This window comes from Myotis yumanensis, unplaced genomic scaffold, assembly GCF_028538775.1.
Source record: "Myotis yumanensis isolate MYYU_CA2020_CCGP unplaced genomic scaffold, mMyoYum1.0.hap1 SCAF_3, whole genome shotgun sequence".
Taxonomy (NCBI): Eukaryota; Metazoa; Chordata; class Mammalia; order Chiroptera; family Vespertilionidae; genus Myotis; species Myotis yumanensis.
Genome location: NW_027223754.1, coordinates 9,464,760 through 9,479,944, shown reverse-complemented (window position 1 = coordinate 9,479,944; position 15,185 = coordinate 9,464,760). Strand labels below are relative to the sequence as shown.

At 44.9% G+C, this 15,185-nt stretch overlaps 1 protein-coding gene across 1 annotated transcript in view; it reads left to right on the top strand.

Annotated features, from left to right (window-relative positions):
* Nucleotides 1-15,185, top strand: part of LOC139005843 (protein FAM149A-like) — a 30,346-nt gene that overhangs the window by 1,137 nt on the left and 14,024 nt on the right. Inside the window, 9 exon segments of the mRNA XM_070408059.1 lie at nt 1,001-1,163; nt 3,535-3,645; nt 6,032-6,082; nt 7,617-7,742; nt 8,646-8,816; nt 9,608-9,773; nt 9,775-9,799; nt 12,031-12,108; nt 12,111-12,177. Coding sequence (XP_070264160.1) covers nt 1,001-1,163; nt 3,535-3,645; nt 6,032-6,082; nt 7,617-7,742; nt 8,646-8,816; nt 9,608-9,773; nt 9,775-9,799; nt 12,031-12,108; nt 12,111-12,177 — 958 coding nt within the window.

Sequence of the window (15,185 nt, the reverse complement as noted above, 5' to 3'; positions counted from 1 at the left end):
CTGAACTCTATATTTCATTCCAATTTCACCAAAGTATTAATCAGGGTTCTCCGGAGAACTGGCACCAATAAGATGCATCTACATCCAGGTCTACAGCACATCTTTATCCTTACTTACAGACTTATATACAGAGAGATATACTTATAGACTAGAGGCCCAGTGCACGAAATTTGTGCACTCAGGGGTGGGGTGGATCCCTTAGCCCAGCCTGCGCCATTGGGGATATCCCACAGATGGCTCCTTAGCACTGCCATGGAGGCGGGAGAGGTTCCCACCATAGCTGCTAGGCTCGCCAGCCGTGAGCCAGGCTCCCCCTATATGCGGGCACTGACCACCAGGGGGCATCTCCTACTTTAAGCATCTGCCCCCTATGGTCAGTGTGTATCACAGCAACTGGTCCTTCTGTTGTTCGGTCGATTTGCATATTAGCCTTTTATTATATAGGATAGCAAACACTTGTCTGGACACACCTTCCCACCCAGACAGCACGGGGAGGGGGAAGGCCAGGCCCTTGCTCCCTGGAGGCCAGGAGAGGCCCCTGGAGCTGGTGCCAAGAGGCTGAGCAACCTTCAGCCAAAGCTCAGGTCACGGGAATGTGAAATCTGGCCTCTGGTGGCCGGAAGGGGAACCGCGTGCTCTCCTGGAGGTCAGGGTCCTGGGAAAGGGGGAGGTGGGGAGGGTGGGAAGTGGGCGGGTGGGGGCGGGGAGGGCGCCCAGGTTTGGGAAGAGGGGGCGCTGGGGACCCAACCCGACCTCTAGCAAGGCGACCATGGGAGGAGGAGGGAAAGGCCTGCGCTGAGGGGACGGAGGTGTCGCCCGCCGCACAGGAATCCGACCCTGGCGGGGCCTGCGGATCTGGGGGGGAGGGTGGGGGGCGGGGAGAGGGCGGTCCTGCGCCACCGGCTAACCGCCTAGCCCACCGGCTGCGCCGCCCGGGAGCGCCCCTGGCCGGGCCGCTGGAGGCTCGCGGTTCCCGGGGTTAGCCGCGCGGGGGGCGCAGCGCTGGGCGGGCGGGCAGCCGAGGTCCCGGGGGCGCCAAGGCGCGGGGCCCGCCGCCTGCAGGGGTTCCGCGCGGGGTGCGGGCGCGCCGGGGCGCCCAGGCCTGGAGGCGCGGGGCCGGGCCCGGGAGAAGCGAGCCCAGGCCTGGGGCTGATCGTGATTGGGTGAGTCCTGATCTGGGAAGGGAAGTGGCTGAACTCTGGCGGGTGATGTTTGTGCAGTGTGCGTGATTTGGTTTCTGCCTGCAAAGCTGGAATCCGTCTCTTCTGTTCCCGCATCCATTCATGACATTCTCGTGCTCACAGCACGCGGGCCGCCCAGGTGAAGTCGCTCACTGGCTCTCAGAAGCATCCATGACATCTGATTTGACTTCTGCAATCCCCAGCCCAGGTTGCTTCTAGCAGGTCCTGTGTTAAGTCAGGACAGCCTGGGTGTTTTATAGGGAGGGGCAGGTTCGCGAAGGCCAGTTCATTCCAGAAAATACTCTGCATTTCAGCCCATGCAGCATACAGGGCTCATTTCACACAACCCTACTTAACAGGAATACACAACTGAAGCTGCGATGGCTGTTGAAGACTTGAATTTCTACAGGCACTGGTTTGTGGGCGATCAGGAGGCAGCTTTCTCAAAGTAAAAGTAGATGATCCAGTCATTTCCTTGACAACTAGAATGGAGTGACTCAGGAGACTGGGACTCGGCCTTAACCTTGATATATCAACAAATTAATGCATGGTTCAGTTGTTGCACTTCCGTTTACAACAAAAAGTAGGTCCTGTCTGCAAATGAACAGCCCTAAATGTACCCACTGAGCGGAATTTTTTCATCTCTAAATATAAGGAACTACCATAGAGCTGTTCTATGGCTACGTGGTTTGTAATTGAAGCTTAAATGTCCCACCACATCAAGTTTTAAGGTTTGTAGGACGCATCCTGTAAGTTGTGTACATTTTCCTAGACTGTAGGGCTGATGTAGGAGTTGATAGTTCACAGGGAATTAAAGATGTTCCGTATATTGCATGAAAGAACAGCACAATAATGCATGACTGGAAGACAGAGAAACCAACGAAGCAAAACAAGACATAAAAAGAAAACCCGAAGGTAAATGTTACAGATTCTGTTTCTATTTTTTAATTTTTAAAAAAATATATTTTATTGATTTTTTACAGAGAGAGGAAGGGAGAAAGATAGTTAGAAATATCGATGAGAGAGAAACATTGATCAGCTGCCTCCTGCACACCCCCCACTGGGGATGTGCCCGCAACCAAGGTACATACCCTTGACCAGAATCGAACCTGGGACCCTTGAGTCCACAGGCTGATGGTCTATCCACTGAGCCAAACGGGTTAGGGCCAGATTCTGTTTTTAGTTTACAATGTCAGTAACCTGTGGTTCGTGGAAAGACCAGCTCCATCCCTGTTGTCCTTGTGACCTTGGGCAGTCATTGAGCGGATGGGCTCAAGTGCCTCTTCAGAATTCTCCTAAATTCTATGGTCAAATGTATAAGCCATTACACTGAACCTGGAAGTTCAAGAAGTTCCACAGAAGTCCAGAGACTTTGAAGACGTGGGGAAAAGCAGAGGAAGAAGTTGGAGAAATGGTCTGAAAGTCCTTTCAAGGTGTCCATTTTCTAGTAATCCCCACCCCCACCCCCATACCTGGCCAGCGCCTCTGTCTTGGAGATAGATTACTTGGCCATGAAAAAAGAGAAATCTTACTATTTACAAATACATGGATGGCCCTAGAGGGTGTTATGCTAAGTGAAATAAGTCAGAGAAAAAGACAAATAACATATGATTTCACTTATATGTTTAATCTAAAGAGCAAAGTAAACAAACAAAAGAGAAATAGACTCACAGATGCAGAGAACAAGTTGATGGTTGCCAGATGGGAGGTGGGTTGGAGGGCTGGGTGAGGAAGGTGAAGGGATTAAGAAGTACAAATTCATGGGTGTTAAGTTCTGCACAGGGAATATAGTCAATAATATTGTAATAAGTAGGTATGGTGCCAGGTGGGTACTTGAAATGTCAGGGGATCACTTCGTAAGGTATATAAATGTCTAACCACTATGCTGTACACCTGAAACAATATAATACTGACAGTCAACTGTAATTGAAAAATTTAAAAAGTCTAAAGAAATAAAAACAAACAAAAAGAGAGCGGCATACTAAGACATGTTCTGGGAGGTGCAAGTTAACAGGAACTGTTTTCCTAGGGTAGCATTTGCTAATAGCAGTGAGCAAGATCAACCTGATCTATCTATAAAGTGCAGCAATTTTCAACCTTTTTCATCTGATAGCACATAAACTAATTACTGAAATTTTGCAGCACAACAAAATATATGTTTTTTGCTGATCTGACAATAAAATAAATGTAATGTTGATTCCTTCACATTGGATGGCTATGTAGCATGTGTGTGCACATGTGTGGGTGTAGGGGGACATGGCAGGAGGGAGGGAGCAACTTTATACAAAATGAAATTCTGAAAGTCTTAATAAAATTATTACATTATAAATACTTTTAATATTTTATTTTTCAGAAGAGGACTGTCAGAAGGATCTGGGAGACACAATTTTTCTCTAAAAAGCAAAGATCCTTTACCTACACATTTTGCAAGAAATGTGCAGAAAGCCATTGATAAATATACCTGGTAAGTATTAACCTATGAAACACTTCTGATTGCAAAAAAAAAAAAAATGCCCATAATGAATAAGGCAAACAAAATCGGAGATTGGCCGTGAATTTCTAAAAGTAAACAAGCAGTTTTATTTTCAGATAAAACTAAAATTAATGAAATGTTACATTGCATCAGTATCTACCAAAAGGAGCTCCATTTGCTATTGGAGAGATGAAGTATGTCTCAGAATGCTTTGGATCATTGCATGGTTACAATGTGTAAACAGTTGCTTTCTTATTTTTTACAATACATTTTATTTTTACAATACATTTATTCCTGGAGAGGAAGGGAGAGGGAGACGGAAATAGAAATATCATTGATGAGAGACAGTCATTGATCAGCTGCCTCCTGCACAACCCCTACTGGGGCGCAACCCTGGTATGTGCCCTAGACAGGAATCAAACCCAGGACCCTTGAGTCTATAGGCTGACGCTATATCCACTGAGCAAAACTGGTTAGGGCTCTCTCTCTCTCTCTCTCTCGTTTTTATTGATTTGAGAGAGAGAGGAAACGAGGAGAGAGAGAAACATCCGTGAGAGAGAATTGATTGTCTACCTCCTGCACGCCCCCTACTGGGGATGGAGGCTGCAACTAGGGCATGTGTCCTGACAGGGAATTGAACCAGGGTATAGAATGACACTCAACCAACTGACCCAGACCAGCTAGGGCTGCTTTCTTCTTCTTCTTTTTTAAAAATATATTTTTTTTATTGATTTCAGAGAGGAAGGGAGAGGGAGAGAGAGATAGAAACATCAGTGATGATAGAGAATCATTGATCGGCTGCCTCCTGCACATCCCACACTGGGGATCAAGCTCACAACCCGGGCATGTACCCTTGACTGGAATCAAACCCAGGAGCCTTTAGTCTGCAGGCCAACATTCTATCTAGTGAGCCAAACCAGCTAGGCTGCTTTCTTATTTTTAAAAATATCTTTTTACCAGTTTTAAAAGCATTACCTATTAAACATACATCGCCATACATATAAAATCATTTCTATGTCACACGTGAAATCTTAAAAATACAGAACATATAAGGAAAAACAAAAATAACTTATACTCCCATAACTCAAAGTCTCAGCTATTAATAGTTTTGTTTTTTTTCTACTTCCTTCCCCTCCCTCTCGGTGTGTTACATTTAATTTTTTTATATGAGACTAGAGGCCCGGTGCACAAAATTTGTGCACAGGAGGGTGGTTCCCCTCAGGCCAGCCTATACCCTCTCCAATCCGGGACCCCTCGGGGGATGTCCGACTGCTGGTTTAGGCACAATCCCTCTCACAAACCTGGAGCACTGGCTCCTAATCCCTCACCTGCCTGCCTCCCTGGTCACCCCTAACTGCCCCCCACTGCCAGCCACGTTGCCGCCAACTGCCCCCTCCCTGCCGGCCTGGTTGCTCCTAACTGACCACATGCTGGCCTGGTCACCCCTTACTGCCCCCCTGCTGGCCTGGTCACCCCCAAATGCACCCTTCCACCAGCCTGGTCGCCCCTAACTGCCCCCCCTGCTGGCCTGGTCACCTCTTAAAGCCCCCTCTGCTGGCCTCGTCACCCCAAACTGCCTCCCCCTGCCAGCCTGTTCACCACGCAGCCTGCTAGTTCAGTTGTTTGGTCATCCCTCACTAACACCTCTGCTGGCCTGTTCGCCCCATGCAGCCTGCTGTTCAGTTGTTGGGTTGTCCTTCACTAACCCCCTGCCGGCCTGGTCGCCTCACGCTGCCTGCTTGTTCAGTCGTTTGGTCGTTCCTCACTAACACCCCACCAACCACGGCCTGGTTGCCCCACACAGCTTGGTGCTCAGTCATTTGGCTGTCTCTCACTAACCCCCCTGCGGGCCTGGTCACCCCACACAAGCTGCTGTTCAGTCATTTGGTTGTCCCTCAGTAACTCCCCTGCCGGGCTGGTCGTAGGCAGCCATCTTGTGAGGGTGTGAGGGTTAATTTGCATATTACCTCTTTATTATATAGTATCTATGGCTGGAAATTCAGGACAGATGCTAACAGTAGGAACTCAAGTGGGAAATTTGGATGAAGTAACAACTAAAAAATCGCCCTGGTTAGAGGATTTCTAAGCAGATGTTTTACTTTCACCTTCTAACTCTTGTGGAAACTGTTAACTTTGACCATATCTTTGTCATTTTCGGGAGTGGGGTTTGGAGCCAGGCAAGCTTTTAGTCACAGCTCTGTTGGGTGCTCTGCCGATTGCACAGCCTCCTGCCCCTGTAGCCCCTCAAGTGCCCCTGAGCATCCCGGTCAGGGCTTTTGTGAAGCCCTTGTGACTGGGAGCCTCCACTGTAGCCCGTGGGTGTTCTATCTCCTGCACTTTCTTGTTTTCTGTTTTTCTTTGCTCTCATTAAAAGCAGTTCTCCACTTGCCCCTCTTCCTCCTACCATCTTACAGCAGCGATTTGCAAAGTGTGGGAGGGGACGCTGGGAGGGAGTCAGCTCTGAGTCACTCAGGACCTCTTCAGAGATGTGCTCTCACTTCTGATAAGCAGCCCCACCTCCTGCCCACTCCCTGCCACCCCCACTCGCACTCTGCTCATGAGTGTACAGGTGGGAAGAAGGCTGTGAGTCATGGCTTCACACTGTCCAAATTCTGGTTTTTCATGTAATTATCCAGAGAGACTCTTATGGCTTTCATTTATAGAATGCACATTACTCCAGAACCTACAGTTGCTTTTAAACACTTTTATTTACATTTTGATAGAGAATATGTGCACAAGCAGCCAAATGCAATTGAGAGAAAATGGAAAGTAAGCCCTCTCCCAGGCTGTACCCAGGCAATTCCCTCCTAAGAGACATATGTTATTATTGATTTTCTACTTCAGGGTTCAGGAATCTGGAGAAGGGCTGCAGCATAAATTAATCAAGAGTAGAGACGAAACATAATTTTGGAAGGCATTTTGGGGAGCTAGAGAAAACTTAGCTAAAGGAACTAAGTTCTCCTGAATCTCTGGACCCCTTGCTTTTTATTAACACAATTTGTCCTAAGGCAAGGTAGATAATACACATCAAAGGGTAAGGTTTGGTATACAGAATCCATTGTCAGATTGGAGGAACTGCTTTCAGCTGTTCTGGTGTTTGGCCAGTAGGAGGCAATAACATGTAGATTGAAATGCCCTCAGCTGTCTGGCAGCAAGCAATCATTTATGCATCCTTTTCAGGTTTGAGGAAATGCCCTCAGCCATTTCCAACAGGCAATAACACATGTGATTCAGCCCTTGCTGAGTCCCCAAGTGCCACCAACGTTTTGATGAAACTTCTGCAAGCATGACATGCTGGAATTAGCTTCCGGCACTTTTCCATCTCATGGCACACGTAAACTAATTACTAAAATTCTGTGGCACACCAGAAATATATTTTTTGCTGATATGACAATAAAAATAAGTGTAATTTTGAATCATTCACAACCGATGGCTATTGTTGTGCTGGCTATTGTCATTTTTTTATTTGGCAATCTAAGGGAAAAGAAGTCAGTGTCCCTGACTAAACAGGCAGGTATGACATGTTTTAAAAATTCATGAGGCAAAAAATATATATATATATAGTATTTCTTGATGTGCCGCTGAATTTTAGTAAATAGTTTACGTGTGCCAGGAGACGAAAACTGTTGAAAACCAGTGCCCTAGATGTAAGGATCTGATAGACTTTATCTCCAGGTGACTGTTATCATTCTGTCTTGCCTACACAATCAAACAAATTGAGTCAGTGGCTTAGACGCCTGAGAACTTGGCCTCAAGTCTGTCAGTGGCAAGAATAGTCTGGCCTCTCCCTTAAAGCCTGTGGTTTTTGGTGATGCCAGGATACTTCCCATGTGCCAGTATGTTCCTTATTGTTTCATACACGTTCCTTCAAAATAGTATTTTATATGACTTTTAAAGCTGCAAAACACTTTACCTTATCCAGTAAAAATATGAATAGCTTTCTCTTTTTTTAAACCTTGCAGAGTATTAGGAAGACAGGTCATCCTGCCAACCGATGAAGGGGTCCGCCACTTCCAGGCCAGCGAGCCTCGCTCTGCAGGTCACGAATCCTCCCCGGATGCCTGTCAACGCAGCAGCAACATCAGGCAGTAAGTTCCTACAAACTGGTTCCAAAAGGTAGTTTTAATGGCATTTTAATTACACTTTTTCATGTCTGTCTCAGCCGTGAGCCTCGGCTCCACCACTTTGTATGTTTAAATTGCACTGAAGGGCAGGTACAGAGCATTATTTTTATAAGATGCTTCTGATTCCAGATGATGATGATGATGACGATGATGATAATGTGTGTGTGTGTGTGTGTGTGTGTGTGTGTAATACCGATATCAAGGGAATTAAAATATATTTTTATTGATTTCAGAGAGGAAAGGAGAGGGAGAGAGAGATAGGAACATCAATGATGAGAGAGTCATTGATCAGCTGCTTCCTGCACACCCCGCATTAGAGACTGAGCCCACAATTTGGATGTGCCCTGACCGGGAATCAAACTGTGACCTCTTAGTTCATAGGTTGAGGCTCAACCACTGAGCCACATTGACTGGGCAAGGGAGTTACCTTTTCAACCTTTGTTTCAAAGAATCTCTGAAAGGTGAGCTAGATACAAAAATCAAAACTACTGGATCCTAAGCCCCAAGGCAGTAGCAGCAGAAGAACTACAGCTCCAGCTATTTTCTTTTGCTCACTAACAGATTTCAATGAATGCCTCCATGTGAGTCTGATGTACTTGGGACAGTGCCATGACATCCTTTCATTGTAGCAAAGAGGATGCAAATTCATAGAATAATTTAGGCTTCCAAGAAGCCCTTACAATGTTTAATGATGCCCGTGTTAAAATGTTGCTTCTAAAGATATGACTTTTGTTAAATGTAATATTTAGTGACTTTTACATTTGGGACTCTGTGCTTTCTGGATCATTTAAAGACCTACCATGATCATGCACACATTGTATTCTTGACGTTCAACAAGCTCCCATGGAGAATCTGCTTTCCCTGTAGGCTGTGCATCTCCAGCTCTCAAGTACTCCCAGCAGCACTTGCAGCCCCGGCCCTGCCAGGTCCCGACTGCACAGAAGTAGCCGACATAGCAGCATGTTCATCCCTGCAGGAAGAGGTCTACCATGTGGATGGAAAAATCGAAGAATATTTCGCTTTTGACAGAAAAGAAGAGTGAGTGGAATTTTATTTGGCACTGACTTAATGGTTTCATAATATTAATTTATTTGGTATTTAGTTTGATTACATGCTCATTTAGTGCATATTTCACTTTCCAAAAGATTTTCCATTCTTTGGAGAGTATTGTGCTCTCAAAAGCTTTCAGGTTCCTGGCAGGAAATGTCTATGCTAGAAGACTGCTTTCCTTTCTTGTCTTTTTAAAAATATATTTTTTTATTGATTTCAGAGAGGAAGGGAAAGGGAAAGGGAGAGAGAGAGAGAAACAGCAATGATGGGAGAGAATCATTGATTGGCTGCCTCCTGCGTGCCCCACTCTGGGGATCGAGCCTGCAACTCAGGCATGTGCCCTGACCAGGAATTGAACCGTGACCTCCAGGTTCACAAGTAGACGTTCAACCACTGAGCCATGCCAGACAGGCTGTCTTTGACAATATGGTACAGATAGAAAACAAGAGTTGTGTTTAGCATAATGGTGAACATGACTTGGTGCCCAGGAGCTCCTGGTATCCTATACCTGGCTGTACAGAGGGCAAAGGGGATGGTCCAGTTTTAGCACTAAATGCATATTTAGTTCTTAAACAAAAGCTACACATATTATATACTAAAAATTTGCCTTGTGATGAAAAATTGGTACATTAAAAAATAATGCACTGTTTTAAAAAAGAATGTGACGTTTATTTATACGTGTATAATATACATTGATGAGTGCGTGTTAGGTAGATAGGTAGCATTATTTACCTTTAGCCCTTGATTCTTTTATTAATTAGAATGGATTTTGTCCTTAGTGACAATGAACACCTTGAACAGAAATCAGCTCACCACTGTGGGATGTGGCACAAGCACGGACTTCCTCCCATTCCCCCTCATGACTGTATCAAAGACGCTGCGGCTGCAGAAGTGTTCGATCACATCTGGACAAATGTGGTAGAAATACTGGAAGAACTGATTAGAAAAAAACTGGGAAATTACACTCACAGGTACTTATTTGGTGAACTTGACCTATTGAAAAGAAAGAAAAAGACCTGTGCCCTAGATGGTTTGGCTCAGTGGATAGAGCGTCAGCCTGCCAATTGAAGGGTTGATTCTGGTCAAGGGCACATGCCTGGGTTGCAGGCTCGATCCGCAGTAGGGGGCATGCAGGAGGTACCTGATCAATGATTCTCTCCCATCATTGATTTTTCTATCTCTCTCTTCCTCTCCCTTCCTCTTTGAAATCAATAAAAATATATTAAAGAAAAAAGAAAGAAAGAAAAAGAGGCCTTGTTTGTCAGTGCTGTGCCCCACCCCAGCCTGGCCGTACGTAGGGCATGATTGGGGTGAGAGGGACAGGGATTTTCCGCCTTCATTCACAAGTGATCTTTAATCACTTCAAAAAGGACATTATCCTTTTTGAGTTTTAAAAATGATATATAGTACAGTAGGTCCTCGGGTTATGTTGGAGATCCATTCCTACGGCATGATATAACGTGATTTTTGCTGTAAGTCGGAACCACCTACATAAGCACCTACGTCACTCACATGGAGCACATACACAGCAGTAATGAAGTGAAACAGTAAAAAAATTTAAAAGAAAGATAACATTTCCTGACCTTTACTTGTGGTAAATAATAAAAAAAATAAAGCACATATGTACATATGTCAAAATGACGGAACTTTTTTTTTTTAATAAATAAATGAAAGATGGTGACTTATTCCCCAAAATGATGTACGTCGAGTCCGATGTAACATGAGGACTGTCTGTACATGTACGCTGGGGGGAAAAAACACAGAAATATACAAGAAAGAAGCTAGAGGTCATATTTTTAAAAATGTATTATGGTAAAAAAATCAAACAGAAACCTTACCTAACTAATCTCTAATAATGGGATATTGGCTTTTTATTGTTTATGATGTTATTTGTAAAGTAAAATGTAAACATAGATCATTTAATAATCATTTCATTTAACTTTATAAAATGTTTTCTAAATTACTTGAAACTGAGCAGAAGCAAATCTATAATAATAAAACAGCGTAATATGTTAATTAGATGTACAGCTGAATGACCTTCTGGACGTCATTCCAGACGTCCTTCTGGACTAAGCTGCGCCAGCGGGGGCTGAGGCAGAGGAGGTTAGGGGCAATCAGGCAGGCACGCAGAGCAGTTAGGGGCGATCAGGCAGGCAGGCAGTTAGGTAAGCGGTTGGGTGCCAACAATCCCGGATTTTGAGAGAGATGTCTGACTGCCAGTTTAGACCCACAGGGATCAGGCCTAAACTGGCAGTCAGACATCCCCTGAGGGGTCCTGGATTAAGAGAGGGTGCAGCCCAGGCTGAGTGACCCCCCCCCTCCTTCCAGTGCACAAATTTCGTGCACCAGGCCTCTGGTCATAGAAATGTTAGTGGTGGATGGTGCTATGTGATCAATTTGTATAATCCTATCTAATAAAGAGGGAATATGCTAATTGACCCTCACACCGTCGCAAAGATGGCGACGCCAACAGCCAATAAGGAGGGAATATGCTAATTGACTGCCCGCCCTCAAAGATGGCAGTGCCCACAGCCACACGATGGCAGCACCCAGTCCCCTCAGCCCTGCCAGGGTGCCTGCCTCCGGAGTCCCCCAGTCCCCTCAGCCTCCCAGCCTCCCAGGCTGGCCCAAGGTGCAGGCAAGCCTCAGCTGTCAGCTGCCCAGCCACCCAGGGCTCCCCGAGGTTCAGGTAACCAGGGCCGCCCGAGGCTTGTGCTGCCGGCAGTGGCAGCAGCAGAGGTGTGATGGGGGCGTTGCCTTCCCCTGATCGCCAGGTCGCCTCCCACTCCTGAGGGCTCCCGGACTGTGAGAGGGGGCAGGCTGGGCTGAGGGAGCCCCCCTCTAGTGCATGAATTTTCATGCACCAGGACTCTAGTAGAGTAGTAATCATGCTAATTTAAATATTATTATTTTTCTAACCAAAGGGATTAGTTCTGATATTATAAAATTCTGAGAATTTTTCTTGCTTTAGTATATAATCTCTACTTTTCTGCCTAATACTGAAATGATAGACATTCGCTATGTATGTGTGGAGAAGTATCATATCAGCCAATAGCACCATGGGTCTCTGCTCTCTATAGCAAGGTCCAAGGCCATAGCAAACTCATGCTAACTCAAGAACAGATATTTTCTGTAAACAGTGAATTCTAAGTACCTATATTAGATAACATTATTAATAATATTGTATTTTCTGTTGACACAGGCAGAAGAAAAGAGAAAGAAAAATTGAAAGTCGCTGAGGCTAAATCTCCACAGGGACTCATTTCCAGTATTAACACTGATCTAATGATGTTCCCCCGTCCAGAAGTTTTGAAACTCAAAGCATCTCCCTGGCTTCTGATCTTAATCCCCCCAGGTAATGCTTTCCCCCTAGTCTCTCTCTTTCCTTCAGTTTTTATACCTTTGGCTTCAGTTTGTCAAGATTATTATTGTAGCCTAACTGGTTTGGCTCAGTGGATAGAGTGTTGACCTGCGGACTGAAAAATCCCAGATTCAATTCCGGTCAAGGGCATGTACCTTGGTGGCAGGCATATCCCCAATAGGAGGTGTGCAGGAGGCAGCTGATCGATGTTTCTCTCTCATCAATGTTTCTAACTCTATATCCCTCTCCTTCCTCTCTGTAAAAATTCAATAAAATACATTTTTTTAAAAAAGATTACTATTCTATTAAACTTTATTATCAAGATATCTGGTCTGTTTGTTAATAAGACTAATTTTTAAAATACTTATTTCATGGAGTTTAATAGAATCACCACATTCTTTAATGGAGTGGGGACACTCAGATTTGAAACTTTCCATCAGCTTTGAGCTGTAGCACTGTTTCCATATTTTGAAGAGAAAAAATGTTTGCCCCAATATTTCTAGCCAATTTGCAGGTTACAAATGTTCTCATCTCCTCCCACCAAAGTGATAAAAGAATCAGTCAGTGAGTATACATGGGTTCATCCAACATTTATTTTTTTTTATTTTTTTTTTTTTTAAATCTTTATTGTTCAGATTATTACATTTGTTCCTCTTTTTTCCCCCCATAACTCCCCTCCTTCCAGCTCCCACCCCACCCTCCACCCTCACTCCCCACCCACTGAGTTCATCCATAGGTGCATGATTTTTGTCCAGTCTCTTCCCGAATCTCCCATTCCCCTTTCCCCCCCAAGAATAGTCAGTCCATTCCCTTTCTATGTCCCTGATTCATTATAGTCACCAGTTCATTCTGTACATCAGGTTATTTATTCACTTGATTCTTAGATTCATTTGTTGATAGATGCATATTTGTTGTTCATAATTTGTGTCTTTACCTTTTTCTTCTTCTTCCTCTTCTTAAAGGATACCTTTCAGCATTTCATATAATACTGGTTTGGCGGTGATGAACTCCTTTAGCTTTTCCTTATCTGTGAAGCTCTTTATCTGACCTTCAATTCTGAATGATAGCTTTGCTGGATAAAGTAATCTTGGTTGTAGGTTCTTGGTATTCAGCACTTTGAATATTTCTTGCCATTCCCTTCTGGCCTGCAAAGTTTCTGTTGAGAAATCAGCTGACAGTCGTATGGGTATTCCCTTGTAGGTAATTGAGCCTCTTTCTCTTGCTGCTTTTAAGATTTTCTCTTTGTCTTTTGCTCTTGGCATTTTAATGATGATGTGTCTTGGTGTGGTCCTCTTTGGATTCCTTTTGTTTGGGGTTCTCTGCGCTTCTTGGACCTGTAAGTCCATTTCTTTCTCCAGGTGGGGGAAGTTTTCTGCCATTATTTCTTGAAATAGGTTTTCAATATCTTGCTGTCTCTCATCTTCTGGGACTCCAATGACTCTGATATTAGTCCGCTTAAAGCTGTCCCAGAGGCTCCTTACACTATCTTCACACTTTCGGATTCTTTTTTCATTATGCTTTTCCAATTGGGTGTTTTTTGTCAAATCTTTGGTTTGATTCTTGCACTCCTCTGGTCTGCTATTGGGTATAATATTCTTTATTTCAGTCCGTGTATGCTTACTTTCTAATTTCTTTATCGTAGCATCGAGGGTCTCATTAGTTTTCGTGAGGCTCTGCACAAATTTATGGCAAGCCCTCAAAATTGCGATTCTTAGCTCCATATCCTCCATTTCTGTCATGTTTTTTTGTCTCCGCATCTTTTATGCTTTCTTGGTGCACCCCCTTGTGGTCTCTGTGCGCAGTCTTGTTCTAGCGAAGCCTTAATTGTTGTAGTTAACACTAGAGGGATTTGACCATCAGGCCGACTGGCGGTGGAAATCAGCTATGGGAAAACTTCAGTCCTCAGGGGAGGTGCTAGACCAGCCCTTGCCTGAGGCGGTCGGCAAATGGTTGTGCGCAGGGCCTGGGCGGGGCGGGCTCAACAGGGCGGGGGGGGGGGGGAGGGAGCAGGTATGGCCGCTCTCAGTCCGTCCCCAGGGGCTCTGCCTCTCTGTCCCAGCAATCGCTGCAAACCTCGGAGGGGCCGTAGCTAGACAGTCCCGCTTCTCCCGTTTGAGTCTGGGTCCCTGGAGACTCGCCCGGATCTGTAGCCCAGAGTCTGAGACTCGCTCCTGAGTGAAAACGACAATCGCGCCCTCAGCCGCCAGCCCGCTTTGCGCGCGCACGCTCACCACCGCACCGCCGTACCTTTAAATTTTCCACACTGCGCCTCCGCTGAGCGTCGGAATGCTGTTGTTTTTGCTTCTAGTTGAAGAGACTCTCCTCAGCCAGCCTTCCCGTGGTTCTGGTTGATGTCCGCTCCGACTTTTAGTTGTATTTTTGAAGTGGTTGTCCACGGCGGCGGTCTCCGGTGTTTACCTATGCCACCATCTTCCCAAATCTTGTCTTTTTGAATACCAGGTTATTTTATATTGAGTATCAGTGATAGTATAACAAAAATTATACAGATAATTTTGATCTTTCTGCAGTCAGGATTTACTGTTGCTTTTCATAGGCAGCTGAGCTAGGGACATTTGAAATCTTAGATTACTTTAATCACAGATTGAGATGTTTGGAGACTTGGCCTCACCTAAAATGGTTAGTTTGTGGTTTAGACGTGCTTATAAGGTAGTCATTGTGGGTTGGTAGTAGTTTCCTCTTGTCGCTCTAACAAATTACCACAAATTTAGTGGTATAAGGCAACACAGATTTATTCAACTATAGTTCTGGAGGTCAGAAGTGTAAAGCCAGTCTTATAGGGCTAAAATTAAAATATCAGCCAGTGTGTGTCCCGGAGAGAACCTGTTTCTTGTCTCTTCCACCTTCTGGAGACTTCCCACATTCCTTGGCTCATAGCTGTATCACTCCATCCTCTGCTTCTATCTTCACATCATCTTCTCTCCCCATCCAACATTTATTGAGTTTGTGTGAAGTGAACTGTATTAGGTGTTTGTTTT